At 38.1% G+C, this 13,847-nt stretch overlaps 1 protein-coding gene across 1 annotated transcript in view; it reads left to right on the top strand.

The window, feature by feature from the left end:
- The window catches only part of CDH5 (cadherin 5), a 29,963-nt gene extending 16,760 nt beyond the window's left edge, over positions 1-13,203 (top strand). Inside the window, exons 3-12 of the mRNA XM_042797809.1 lie at positions 2,259-2,547; positions 2,637-2,753; positions 3,510-3,674; positions 4,077-4,264; positions 6,013-6,266; positions 6,838-6,980; positions 7,807-7,931; positions 8,984-9,092; positions 9,380-9,625; positions 10,457-13,203. Coding sequence (XP_042653743.1) covers positions 2,259-2,547; positions 2,637-2,753; positions 3,510-3,674; positions 4,077-4,264; positions 6,013-6,266; positions 6,838-6,980; positions 7,807-7,931; positions 8,984-9,092; positions 9,380-9,625; positions 10,457-10,950 — 2,130 coding nt within the window. The 3' untranslated portion in view covers positions 10,951-13,203. The remainder of the gene's footprint in view (positions 1-2,258; positions 2,548-2,636; positions 2,754-3,509; positions 3,675-4,076; positions 4,265-6,012; positions 6,267-6,837; positions 6,981-7,806; positions 7,932-8,983; positions 9,093-9,379; positions 9,626-10,456) is intronic.
- The last annotated feature ends 644 nt before the right edge of the window (positions 13,204-13,847 follow it).

Below are 13,847 nucleotides of genomic sequence, written 5' to 3'. Positions count from 1 at the left end.
TTACTCGTTTGCAGTCTAGGCAGAATAGAAGAGGAAAAAAAAGGAAATAGAAATGGGACTTAATACCAACATACTAATGTGTTAAAATCTTAAGAACGTGGACCTGGAATAAATCAAGAATAATGTCAAAGGGACTGTAATTCTTTTGGGGAATATAAATAAGTTTTAAAGAATGGTAAGTATGAAGCATCCACTGTGCAGAAACAATTGCATTGCATGCAGGTGCACAGTTAGGAAGAAGTCTGGAGGCTGATGTATGTCAATATTTCTGTGGCACCTCAAGATTTTTTCAAAAACCTTGGAGATCAGCTAATAAAAATATATACATTAGAAACCATGCAGTTTACATTTCTCAGCGTGGATACAAAAGTGCTATGTTTATGAATCCTGTTACACAATCAAAAAATCTGTTGCACAAAGTGAAAGAAAATTAAATTTTAAAAATAATAACAAGCATTGACCTTCTTGCAAGCTCATTTTCTTCAGGGCAGTGCTCGTAAAATCCTATGATTAACTGCATATCACCCAGACAAAGTCTTCCCAATCTAGTCTTTCAAACTGAACTACTTTGACACTTTTCAGATAAATGCAGTTGTACGTTTTCCTCCCATGTACAACAATCAGCATCTGTCAAGGCTGTCTCGGCAAAGTGAAACAGACCTTTCTGGATCAGTGCTGCTCACTGGCAGAAAGCACAAGCGAGAGAGAAAAGAGGCCACAGGGTAGTCTCCGCTAACACAGGGTGTCTCCGTTTCATTTCAGACCAATTCAGTAGCAGATTGAGGAGAAGGCTTCTATTCCTGGAGCTGTCCTAAATAAGAGTAATTCACTTTGTACTGTGCTCTGTGGTATTTCAATAGCAGAATGCTTCTGATTACTTCTGCAATGGCTGTGTTCAGTGCATTGCATTTGCAGGATTGAACACTTGATAAACCCTTTTAAAAAGGCCACAGCAGCAGCGTGGCAGAACTGACTGACAGCTGCAGGAATATGCTGATACATTTTGATTTTATCTTGCATGACCTCGGATGCTTTCCTTTGTATGTTCATCCTCAGTTTTAAAAAGGCAATCTTGGGAGTCTGTACCTTTTACACCGAAAATGTAAATAAAAATTGAGAAAAAAGGCACACACCACACTATCTTTGAGACAAGGGTGAGGTTATTTTTCATGTTACAGCTCCAGACTTGTAAACTGCTCTTCAGCAGCCCCAGTGGCCAGAAGTATGATTAAGTACTTTGAATGATGGAAGAAAATTTTAATGACACATTTCAAAATAGAAAAGAGAAATGAAAGATTGTTCAACAGTAAATGACAACTATGGGATAAATCAAATCCTGAATACCAAACAGCTGCAATGTATGATAACATCAGTAACAAAAGACTAGAATTCTTGGTCAAACCCAGCAATTATTGATAAATAGCTTGCTGAAATAAGAATGCTGATATAATGCACGGAAAATTGTGGTTTAAACCTTCTATCAGTGTCCTTAGATGGATGAAGATATAGAAAGGGAAGAATCACCAGATTATTTGAAGATTAAATAATGTGCAAAACCATTCGGGATTGGATTAAATTACATTTTAAAACTGATTAATGTTCATTCCTTTTATCCCATCCCTTTTTCATTGCATATAATCTTAAATTATAAAACCTATGGGGTGGAAATTTAATCCTGCTGTCATAGCATGAGCCTAAAGACTGACTATAAAAAAGCTGCATGTGACTATACACAAGCAAGCTGTCAGCTATGGCAGGAATTCTGATAAATGTTAAGTAATAGAGGCTAATTCTGAATAATGTCTGTAGCTGTGAATGTAGATTTGATTCTGTAATTCTGTGAAATCTAAGATAAATCTCTGCTATGTTCAGAAGGTTACCTGCAAACAAGAGTAGCTCAAACTGAATGTGGTAGCACAAGTTATTTAAGACATAATGAGGTTAATTATTTGTATGTGTTAACTGCATGAACAATTTGTATCTTCAGGAAATATGGGATATGATCTGAAAAAAAAATGCTTCTTGATATGTACAAGCAAGAAAGTTTCAGTCTGGATCCAAGCTTCATCCCATAATCTGGCATGGTTGTAACTGTTGTGGTGCTGTTTGTTCAGTAATACACCAGCTGACTTGATGGCTATTCTGGTTTCAAACTGAGTCTGAAGAAGTCCTAATTGTGTGCATTTTCTGGAAGAAACTGTGTTGCATCCAGGTGCCAAAGCTCACTTTTATCTCTTTGAATTATACTTTCCTTCTAGATCACATCAAGTGTAAGGAACAACAATGCTAAGTATATTATTGAAGGTGAATATGCCAATACCATTTTTAAAGTGGAAGAAACCAGTGGTGATGTATATGCATTTGAGAGGCTAGACAGAGAAAAGAAAGCAGAGTATGAGCTGACAGCGCTCATTATTGACAGAAGAAACAACCAGTCGCTGGAACCCCCATCTAAATTCATTATCAAGGTTTATGATATTAATGACAATGTCCCCGTGTTTGTACAAAAAGTATTCAATGGATCTGTCCCAGAAATGTCACCAGTAGGTATGTTCTTCCATCACTTATTTCACTTTATGTGTCTGGTTAAAAAGCAGAATTTATACTAAGTATGCTGTTTGAAAATCCTTTTCTAGGAACCTCAGTCACCAAAGTGACAGCTGTAGATGCTGATGACCCAACAGTTACAGGTCATGCCACAGTTACCTACCAAGTCATTAAAGGAGATGAATACTTCACAGTTGATGACTCTGGTAGGTCAGATATGCAAACGTCCTTACATTTTGTCCTTACTTTACACTTTGAAGAAAGTGCAATTTTAAGCCTTTTTCATCTGGACAAGGGGAATAATAATTCAAAACTATAATTTTAACCATAATTTTGGAAGATTTTTAATTCACATTCACACAATGACACTGTCTGCATCTGGAAATCAGCTAATAAAGTTGGGTTTTCAGGTGCCATGAACTTAGTGAGAAGATAAAAGGTCATTTTCTTCCCACTGATGAAGAGACTGACTAGGAGGTAATATAAGTTGATGTTTTCAGTTTAGCAAACATACCATTCCTTTGACCAAACAAGAAAAGGGAACACACAAATTCTGAAGCAGCATCCAATAATCAGTAACTCAACCCTTTGCTTTCCTAAACTTTCTTGTTTAAATTTCACCCAGTTTTAAAAACAATGTCAGTATCTCTTGTAACCATACTAGTCCCCTGGATAAAATAACTCAGATAAAGAGGTGCTCAGACAAACTGTCTAGATGCTGTAATGACCAAGTTTAGACATCGTTAGACTGCTTCTAAGCAGCAAAGATCAGTTTAAGGCATGTATTGTACAAAATCTCCCAAATATTACATCATGTAGAAGAATTTCTAACATTTCTAGCCCTAGAAAAATACCACTGTAAAAATGCAGAATGTGTGGCATAAGACAAAAATTTGCTGTCAAAATTAAGAAATATTGGACATGCTGCAAAATCTAATCATATTCAATGTTTTTTTCCAAAGGTGTGATTTCTACAACAAGGGCTGATTTAGACAGAGAGAATCAATCAACATATGAAATTATTGTTAAAGCAAAAGATGCTCCAGGGTCTTCTGGGGATTCAAGCACAGCAACAGTCATTATCACTTTAACTGACATCAATGACAACTTCCCAGTATTCAAACACCGTAAGTATAATGCAAGCACTGTATCATTTGAAAACCAAAGGTTGACACAACTATAAGAAATTTATGTCAGAGTTCATCACAGTTCAATTCTCCTTAAAAGGAGACAAAAGAATCTTACATATTCAGAAGGTCTTCTGAATTTCAGCCCTTAGCGACATCTCCTGGATGACACACACCTAGAGAAGAAAATGAAAATCAGTATTAATTTCATTACTTTGTACAAGATTTTGACAATTTTGAGAATTAATTATAGTTTTATTAAAGAATATATCGCAGGGCTGTCTGTAGAGATATATAATGATGAATGCTCAATAAAATATTTTTCTGGATGTCTATAAACTAAGAACTAAATTCTAACTTCCATGTACATGCTTTTTATGTCTTTTGTTTTTATTTTAACAGCATCATTTCATTTTAAAGTTCCTGAAAACATTTCAGTAGGAGGAGAAGTCGGCAGAGTCAAAGTAGAAGATGTTGATGAACCACAACATAGAAATACAAAATACAGTTTTGTCAGAGGAGATTACAGGGACACCTTTGAAATTGTAGCAAATCCACTCACAAATGAAGGAATCATCAGGCCAAAGAAGGTACTTTTCCCAGTAACAAAGATGATTATTTTTTTTTTTCCATGTGTAACATGAGTGTTTGATTCAGTTTGGGACTGGTGACAGGAAAAAATGGAAATGCATGGAAGTCAGTATGCAATGCGTTCATCCTGAAAACCCTGTTCTGTAAGCTCTGTGAGAAGAGCTGGTGTTTTACTAGTCCATATCGACTGCCAGTCCTGGGAAATCTAGAATTACTGCAGAGTGCAATGGGGACTATGTCAGATATTCAGGTTAGGCACTTTGGGCTCCTCTCAAACTTCAGATGCTTGGATGCTTCAAAAAGTCAGTGATTTTAAGAGTTGAATCAACTGACCAAGTCAAGAATCTTTCCCTTCTGCAGCCCAGATGAAACCAAAGTAGAAAATATGAACAAGTCCACATGACCACTCTTCTAAAAGTGCCCTTTGCAATTTGGTACTCACTCCAATCTGAGCCACAGCTCCCTTTCTTTCCTCGGGGTATTTTCAGAGCTTCCCCAGTACTCTGTTGTAACTCTTTCAGAGACACCAGACTCTCCAAAGCCTTTATTATGGTTTGCTCTTTGTTTTTCAATTCTCAGACCTACTTGATTTCTACCAAGGGACAATCCTGCATTACGCAGAGCACTGCCAAGCCAAGAGTTCATTGATTTCATGGATTTATGGTTTAAAAAAAAAAGATGAGGGAGGACTATAAATCACCTCCTGTAATTCTCAGATTGACAGGAATGTGTTTTCCACTTCTAAATGTCTCTCTAACTGTTAAGACCAGAAACGTCATTAAGAAAAAAACTACCAGGTATTCCAAGACAGGCAGTAAAGTCTTCAGCTGTGGTCACACTAGGTGTAAGCAGCTTTCCTTCACCAAATGCAGCCCTTCCTCTGGTCTTTCCAGGACCTAAGGAACGCATTACTTGCAACTGCTGCCCAGAGGAGGAGCAATAAGACACCCCACACATACACACACTGGGTTATTTGGGATCAGCTCACAACACACAGGGGGCAAAGTTCACCCCACTTTTTTGTAACATGCTTTTGGCCATGCACATGTCATTTTAAATACGCAGCCATGTGAGATGAAATTTCAACTGGTAGATAAGCACTATCACTTCCATTTGCAATGTCTACTCAAAGAGAAAAACAAGAGACACCACAATTAACTACTGGGTATCTTACGGTGCTTTTATAATCTCAGGTGATAGTGCAAAGGGATCCAAATTTTGAAGTGAGTGATAGCTTGGGCATTTTGTACTGCATTAGCTCCTGGCCTTCCTTCCATTGTGTGATTCCTTTTATTATCTCAGTCAATGAGAAAAACAAGGAAGTGGTTGTCATTTATCACTAAATGCCCCAGCTATCAGACAGTGGAGCTATGAAGTCTGCCTTGAATGACTTCAGAACAGAAAGCCTAGCCAAGAAGAGAAGAATCTGATCCCCAACCTTTGAGAAAAAGGGGCTAAACAAGTTCTGGTAGTTACAGAATTATAAAAAGTGAATTATTTAAACCAAGAAATACTTGCTGAATTTAGAATACTGGATTAATCTGTTCAAAACCAGAACTTGCTCAAGCAACTCTATGAAAGAGAAACTCAGTTTGGAAATGGTATCCTGAGACTCTAGCTAAAATGCAATTTGGTAATATTTCCAAACATGAATTGGAGCACAGAGCCTAAATTTGCATAGATAGCTAATGCAGAGTTTACTTAGACATCTCCAAAGGAAAAATATCTGTGTTTGCCTTTTTTCTAGCCCCTGGACTTTGAAAAAGTAGCAGAATACAGGTTTGACATTGAGGCAACAGATCCCACAGTTGATCTTCGTTATTTTAAATCTGGTGGCTCTAGGAGCATTTCAACAGTCACCATTGAAGTCACTGATGTTGATGAACCTCCTGTCTTCACTAAACTACCATATGAATTTAAAGTAAGGGAAAATGCTCCAGAAATAAGAACACTTGGTTCAGTTTGGGCACACGACCCTGATGCAGCTAAACGGAAAATCAGGTAACACAACACCAGCTGCAGTAATTCTATTTTAAAGTGGATAATTTGTTAATGATTCAAAGAATTTGACAAAGAACTGAGACTTGGCCCTGTTTTTCAGAATTTGCATGCCAAAAAAAAAAATCCCAATTTCATTTCTCCAACACTGCAGCCATGGATATATATGGTAACCACCAAATATGAACATAAATTTTATTTATCCACGTAATTACCACATAAACTTACTGATAAAATATTTGCACATTTATGGGAAAATGCATAATCCTGGATATCTTTACATAGTTATAATTTGTTACTTTTTTTAATTGTAATAACTCCCTCAATCATACGTTTTGAAAAGAAAATAGACTCCTAAACAGCAAAAGACCATAATCTGGAAACTTTTCCAATGGATATATTTTGCTCTCACAGCTTGCATAATTTTAAGGAAATATTCTGAGACCACCTGGTTAAAATATTAATGTAATTTGTCACACAAGAACTCTCTGACCTTCCACAATGAAGAACTGAAGTGAGACACTTCAGTATTATCACCCCTGCATTGACATATCTCTTTTTAAACAAAAAACAGATTTGTTCGACGAAGAGCTAGTCCTAGTGGAGATTATATTAGGGTATCCGATACTGGAATTATTCAACTTCCCAAGCCCCTGGACAGAGAATTCAGTTCTTCATACAACATCACTGTAGCAGCTCAGGAAATCCTTGAAGATGGTAAGTGCTATCCACTTCCCTGTTTGAAAGAAATCAGTGCACAACTTTACAGCAAGGCTGTAGCTCAACAAAAATGAAAGCCGCAACCTGACAGCCTTTTTCCACTAAGCTACAACTGATACGGATGCTTGCAGGACTTGCACAATAATCTTCCAAATCAAATGAGTACCTATGAATAGGTCAAACACAGTTTTAAGATTTGACACTTGTCTGGCTATTATGAAAATGCCTTCACTTTGTTACGAGGAATAAAAAGGGCATGAGGAGAGGAAGCAGCTTGAGACACAGGGATAAGCCTGGGGTTAGAGCAGAAACATCCCAGCCAGCATCACCCACTTGCACAGAGTTGCAAACTCCCCCTCCCACGCTGCCGCTCAGGGAGCATCGCTGCACAGGCAGCCCTGCAGAGCTTCGCTCAGGTTTAGGAAGCAGGGCAGGCCCAGGGACCAGTCCCATGTCAGTTTGGGGGTGGCTGGCCTTTTCTGGAGAGTGAAAGATATTTAATAATATAGACATGGCCAGTTCTGTGCCTGTTGCCTTCATACCAGAGAATGATGCTGGAGCCCATAGCCACACAGTGTGAAGCATCAGGAAACCATAAGCAACTGTCATTTTCTTCCTCATAGATCCTTGCTGATTTAGCCCAATAGCAGAGTTTTTACGAAAATATCTGAATCTGTCAAAGGAAAAGTTTAAATTAATGATAGAGGTAGAAATTCTCCATATTCATCATGCAGGAGGCACAGAGGTAGACAGAGTGGAAAGGAGGGGTTAGACAGCACTGAGATTCCAGACATCTCAGAGACCTGTACTGTTGTCATTTCAGGCCGTCTTTCCGACAGAGAATCACATGCCCAAGTTCATGTAATAGTTACTGATGAGAATGATAATGCTCCAGAACTTGTTTACCCTGAGGAACCCAGAGTGTGTGAAAATGCTGCACCAGGAAAGGTGAGACAGGAGGGAGAATTTTTCCCTTAAACCTGAATTATCTACTTGCAAGCTCAAGCAAAGGATGTCTTTTAATAAAAGTTAATCTCAGTTTTCATACCCAGGCACCTGATCATTTCACTGATTTCTAAAACATCAGTGGTCAGACATCTCTCTTCAGGACTTTACACTGCTGGAATATTGACTTTTATCTGCTTATGCACATGGGCTGCACAGTTCCTCTCCCTCAGGGCTTTTAAGTATGTACGTGCATTATCAATTGAACCATGAAGTACAGTCAAGCCTTGCAGAACAGTAATTCAGTTTTATCACACAAATGTTCAAACATAATACTGAGAATGAAACCATTTCAAAATATTATGAAAAACATTGCTGCATATAACGTAATTGTAGTATTCAAAGTGCAAGTATCTGCATGTATAAATAGTGTAACTATTTGGTTTTTTAGATGTTCGGCCTCAGACACAAGTATTTAGCCCATACATGTAATGTCTACTTAATTAAGAGACTTTGTCACAGACTAGACTCTGATGGAATCTGTTAGAACAAGGTATTATTTCACCTTTAATTTAATTTTTAAAATACCTTTGGGAAATAATCATACACATTTTTTATATTTCATACATCTAATCTACCCCAGGTTGAGGTTTTCAAAAACAAGCATGTCATTCAGGAGTGTCAGTCTCAATGACATTCAATGAATGTCAACTTATTTCTAAGAAAGATGAACACATTAGAAGACAGCCATCTTAGGTATTTAAATGAGCCATATGTCTTTGAGCATAAAACTTTTTTTATGCTTTAATTACACAAGATTTCCTCTTTTGTTTCCCACTTGTGAATGAAGGGGCAAGAATGCTCTTTTTTAAGATCTACAAAGAAATTGCTTGCCTCGAAAGAACCTGAAGAGGAGCATCACAAGATATCTTTGACCTGCCCTTTACTGAAGGGTTATACAGGATACGCAGCCCAGCTCTTACTTAAATACTGCAAGCAGGTTTATCACTGGAGGCAATGTATATTGAAAATTATAACCTCTTCCATCTTTGTAGGTAATCATCAGGATTTCAGCTACTGACAAGGATGAAATATCACCTAGAGGTTTCTTCAAATACTCCCTGGCCACAGAAGATAGCAACTTCTCCTTGGTTGAGAACTACGGTAGCGTATCCCTGCAATGCATTTTTTCAGCTAGCCAAAGTGAGAAATTAGGGCACAGGGCAGAAAAGATGTAGCAATGACCTATGATTGGTCTAGCTGAGCTAAGTAACAATCCATTTTTAAAGGCTTGACTTACTGAAAAAGAATGTTCTTTGTTGCTACTCAAGTTTCACTGGGTTCCTTAAAGGGTGGCTCTGTCTAAGGGGAAGATGTACCAACTGACTGATAATCTATAAAGAAAATCTGGTAGAGATTATCACTTAATTAGATGTCATTACCTCTTCCAGATAACACAGCTAATATCACTGTCAAATATGGGCAGTTTAATCGTGAACTTGCCAAAATCCACTACCTGCCTGTCATCATCTCAGACAACGGTGATCCTGAGCTCAGCAGCACAAATACACTTGTCATCAGTGTCTGCAAGTGTAATGAAAAAGGCAACTTCACTTTTTGTGAGGAAAGAGCTAAACAAGTTGGAGTTAGTATACAAGCACTGGTGGCAATTTTTATCTGTATCTTCACAATCATTGGTAAGTATATGACTTTTGTAATGTTCTCTGACTTAAAATGTGGGGATTGTTTTGGTTTTTCTTATCTGAGATCTACAAAAGCTTTGTGTCTGTAAAATGGTCACAAAGGCAGAACTACTGTAACTAGTTGATTCATCTCACTTGCTCTTTCTATTTGGCCCATTAGCATAGTTTCAGCTACAAAGCTGTTCATTCTATTGGAAAGGCTGATTCACTGGAAAGGTTATTGCACATATGCATAACATACTTGATTTACTGTTGGTAGGTTCACATGCAGCTATATAACAGGAAATTTGTGTTGGGGCAATAACAGCAGGATTCCTGTTTCCAAAGGCTGAACTAGTCTGGAAACCCTTTAAACCATTTAAACAGTGCAGTGAACATATATACATAAATAAATCCGTAACAAATCAGCAGACCAGTGCTTATTTGCTGTATTTGGAATCTATCAGAGAAGGGGCAATATTTTTTCTTGCTTGAGAGAGGCCTCCTTTGCAATTACCACATAAGCAGCATTTGATGCCTGACATTAAAAGATTTACCAGTTCAATGCAGTGGTTGACTCAATGAACTTGTGACACTATGTATTTGTACTTGTGATTCCAGCTCAAAAGTCAGGTGTGCAATACCTGTACAGACTGAACTGCTTTGAGAATATACAAATCCTACAGTTAAATGGTATTTTAAACTACTTGTTGAAAAAATATGTGTTAAAAAAAAATTCACTCCAGAAAAAAAAAATAATTCAGACTGTGTTACATATCTTAAATGCAATTTGGTTTACTTCCTTCCTTCTCTATTTACACATGCTCATCTAAGTTTTCTTTACAGTAATTGCATTGCTTATTCTTCTAAGAAAGAGACACAAGAAAGATTTGAGTGGTCTTGGGAGGAATGTGGCAGAGATTCATGAGCAGCTTGTCACTTATGATGAAGAAGGTGGTGGTGAAATGGATACCACCAGCTATGATGTATCTGTACTCAACTCTGTCCGCAAGAATGGTATGAAGCCGGAAGCAGTTCCCTCTCCATATGCACAAGTCCAAAAGCCTCCTGGAAACATAACTTCTGGCGCTGGAGAAATGGAAATGATGATTGAGGTTAAGAAGGATGAAGCTGACAATGACAGGGATTTGCTGCCATATGACACACTTCACATTTATGGCTACGAAGGTGCCGAATCCATTGCAGAATCTCTCAGTTCTTTGGAATCAGGCTCCTCAGACTCTGATATTGATTATGACTTTCTAAATGACTGGGGACCCAGGTTTAAAATGTTAGCTGAGCTGTATGGATCAGAACCAAATGAAGATGTTGTGTATTAAGTTCAAATTAGCCATGAATTTTCTCCCTCCCTCTACAGATAGACATCAAGAGCCTGCCAATGGCCAAAGAAGGACTTATAGCTCTTCACCCAAGCCATACTAGGATTTCAGGCATGAAAAAAAAAAAAACAACCTGACAGCTGTAGGGTTAAAAAGAAACACACTGATCATGTATATTGAGTTCCCCCAGCACTGCTATCCTTGCTAACATTCAGTTCTTTCCCCAAAATTGCTGCTCAAGGACCTGCTTGAGTCTCCTAGGACACTCCTCTCCCTTTCCAGATAGACACTTCTCCTTAAAAAGTGGTTTTGTCCCCAGTTTCTCCTTCGTTCCTCTCCTCCTGTACTGTTTTCATCAACATGCATTCAAGGTTACCATCCACTGGAACAGAGAGGTTCAGTGGCATCGGAAAGGAATGTTTTGAACAACCTCCTGTATCTCCAGCTAGCTGGTTTGCCTGGCCCTCTTGTAACATCTTTATTGATATTTCATGCTTACGCTTACCCAGCAAAGAAGGAACATATGGTCTATCACTTAATATTAGAAATTATTCCATCACTTTTAAAAAGAGGCATGATACTTCCTTCTTTCCAATCTATTAATTATTCTTGCTTTAGTCTTCTGTTACATATAGGAGCTACTAAAGATAAAATTAGATAGGATTTTTAGATGCCCAATCTGGTTTCATCTGTCATTTTTAACAGCCTGATTATGATTTCAGGCACCTTTCTGGCATGCCAGAGTTTTCCCTAGCTAGCACCAAAATTGTTTTTTCTTTCTGTAAATAGGATCTCAGTGTTACTCAGTGGAACATATCCTGCAGGGCAGGAAATGTGGAGATCGGGAGAATGTTAAGACTCCAATACTGTAAATCTCTCTAGATGGCAACATACGCCTCTCTATATTTCTAAAGCTGGTTGAATAGGTTTTTTATTCAACCTTATTAAAGCAATTGTATTTTTTCAGGGACAAACAAATGAAGGGCCTCATTACTGTGAAACTGTTTTGCTTTTTTTCTAAGCAGGTACTGTAAAACGGGTATTTTCCACCTAGGAAAATATTGTAGATTTCCAAACCAGAATGCTACACACCCACACATTTGTCTGCATGAAAGAACCACAAATTTAAATAAGGTTTTGGAGCTGCAACTACTATGTCCCTGGTAAGCATGTGTTTAGTTTCTCGCCTGATGAAGAGTCACAGAACAAACAGAATGAAACTTCCCATGCAGGAAGTTACCCAGCCATTTTGTCAAAAGCGGGTCTCTTAGGACAACGGCCTGTCTCTGGCTTCTGGCAATGCAGACTCCCATTGCCTTCAATAGGAATGGAGCCCTACCACACAGATACTTGATTTTGCAGAATCTGTGCTGGAGCTGTATGTATTAGTTTAGTTGATCTGATTATTTAAATTTGGTAGCTAACCAAATAACACTAAGTCTTTTTTTATTTTTTTCCTAAACCAGTATAGTGGAACCTCACAAATTTGCTTTTCACTTATTCATGTAATCTCTAATTTACACTCCCCCCAAAATGCTTTCTTGGCAGGAAATAGCAATGCACTATAACATGGTCTCACATTAGTCCTCACTACTGTAAAAAGTTGTCCAATACAATACTTAGCTGGACACTAATGACTGCTATCATCAAAATGCAATCACTCAAATTTTCAAATATGAACTAAAGGAAAACTAAGTAGAATTCTGTCCATCAGTCAAATCAGCTTTGGGTTACATCCTTTATTAAAAAAATAGATTTTGAGATGACAGCCTTGGTTTTATTTTTAATGTTTTCATTCTCTTCTGTTTTGCTTAATCCAGTCAACACTGTATGCTACTGAGGTTCCACATCTTAGTATATGATAAAGAATGCTAACTAATAATACTTACAGTTTAAGATTTTCATCAGTAACTAAGGTATTGGCTATCAACAGGTAAAGTTAGTTATGAAATTATTTAGTAAGTAAAGTACTTTGGTAAGCAGCGTCCTGATAGTATTACCTGTAATTGCTATTTTTAAGCCTGTTTTATAAAGCTATTGTAAGTAACACTGTATCAAATTCCACTGTATAAAGATGTTTGCACTGGATAATTTCTTTTAATATTTCTGTACTGTATTTTTTTTTTTTTTACTACATAAAAGCCAATCTCAAGTTTGGATTTTCTGTGCATCAATGAGTTTCACACAGAAGACAATACCAGGCTTTGTACCACAGTGAACTCAAGAATAAAAACACTGGTATCTACGCTCTAAGCGAACTCAGACTAGACACAAATTCACCAAAGGACTTTCTGTGAATGAAGTTTTCTCTCACTCAATGGAAAGCTGTCAGTAAAGCTCATGGGGTAAGGAAGAGAAAAGCCCCAACAGTGCAGTCTGGTTTCAGCAGCTGGTAAGTCCTCTGACTTTGAAGGACCTATGTCTGCCAGTGGTACAGGACGCATTCAATTCCCGAGCCAATGTTTGGTATTTAGCAGCCAGGCATCAGGGTGATTTTGAACCACCATGTTTACTGAGATCCTGCCCTTTTTTCCTACTGAAGGATGCTCCTCTCAAACCGTAAAGGACACACTGCAGAACAGAAGCACTAACACCTCGGGTCAGTCAGGTCAGTACGTACCACCCACCCGTGGAGGAACTACACATATGCCTGCATCCTGAGTGGTCCATCCGTGTTACCCCAGGGGGAAGAAGGCTGACAGCCCCAGCACAGCCCCCGGCCCCTGGCCTGCTATCTTCTTCTTTGATCTGCTGCTGCAGACATAGGCAAGCAGGATTACTCTGTAGAACAGAAAAAGCTCCAGCTTTCTCACAGTCCAGGATTTAGCTAGGACATGACACAACAGTACACACCTGTGACAGAAAAAAAATGACCCCTGAATTTGCAGCTTTAGATA

This window comes from Tyto alba, unplaced genomic scaffold (genome assembly GCF_018691265.1).
Source record: "Tyto alba isolate M040663 unplaced genomic scaffold, T.alba_DEE_v4.0 Super-Scaffold_26, whole genome shotgun sequence".
NCBI classification, from domain to species: Eukaryota; Metazoa; Chordata; class Aves; order Strigiformes; family Tytonidae; genus Tyto; species Tyto alba.
The sequence above is the reverse complement of the archived record's forward strand: the minus strand, read 5'-3'. Positions and strand labels throughout refer to the sequence as shown.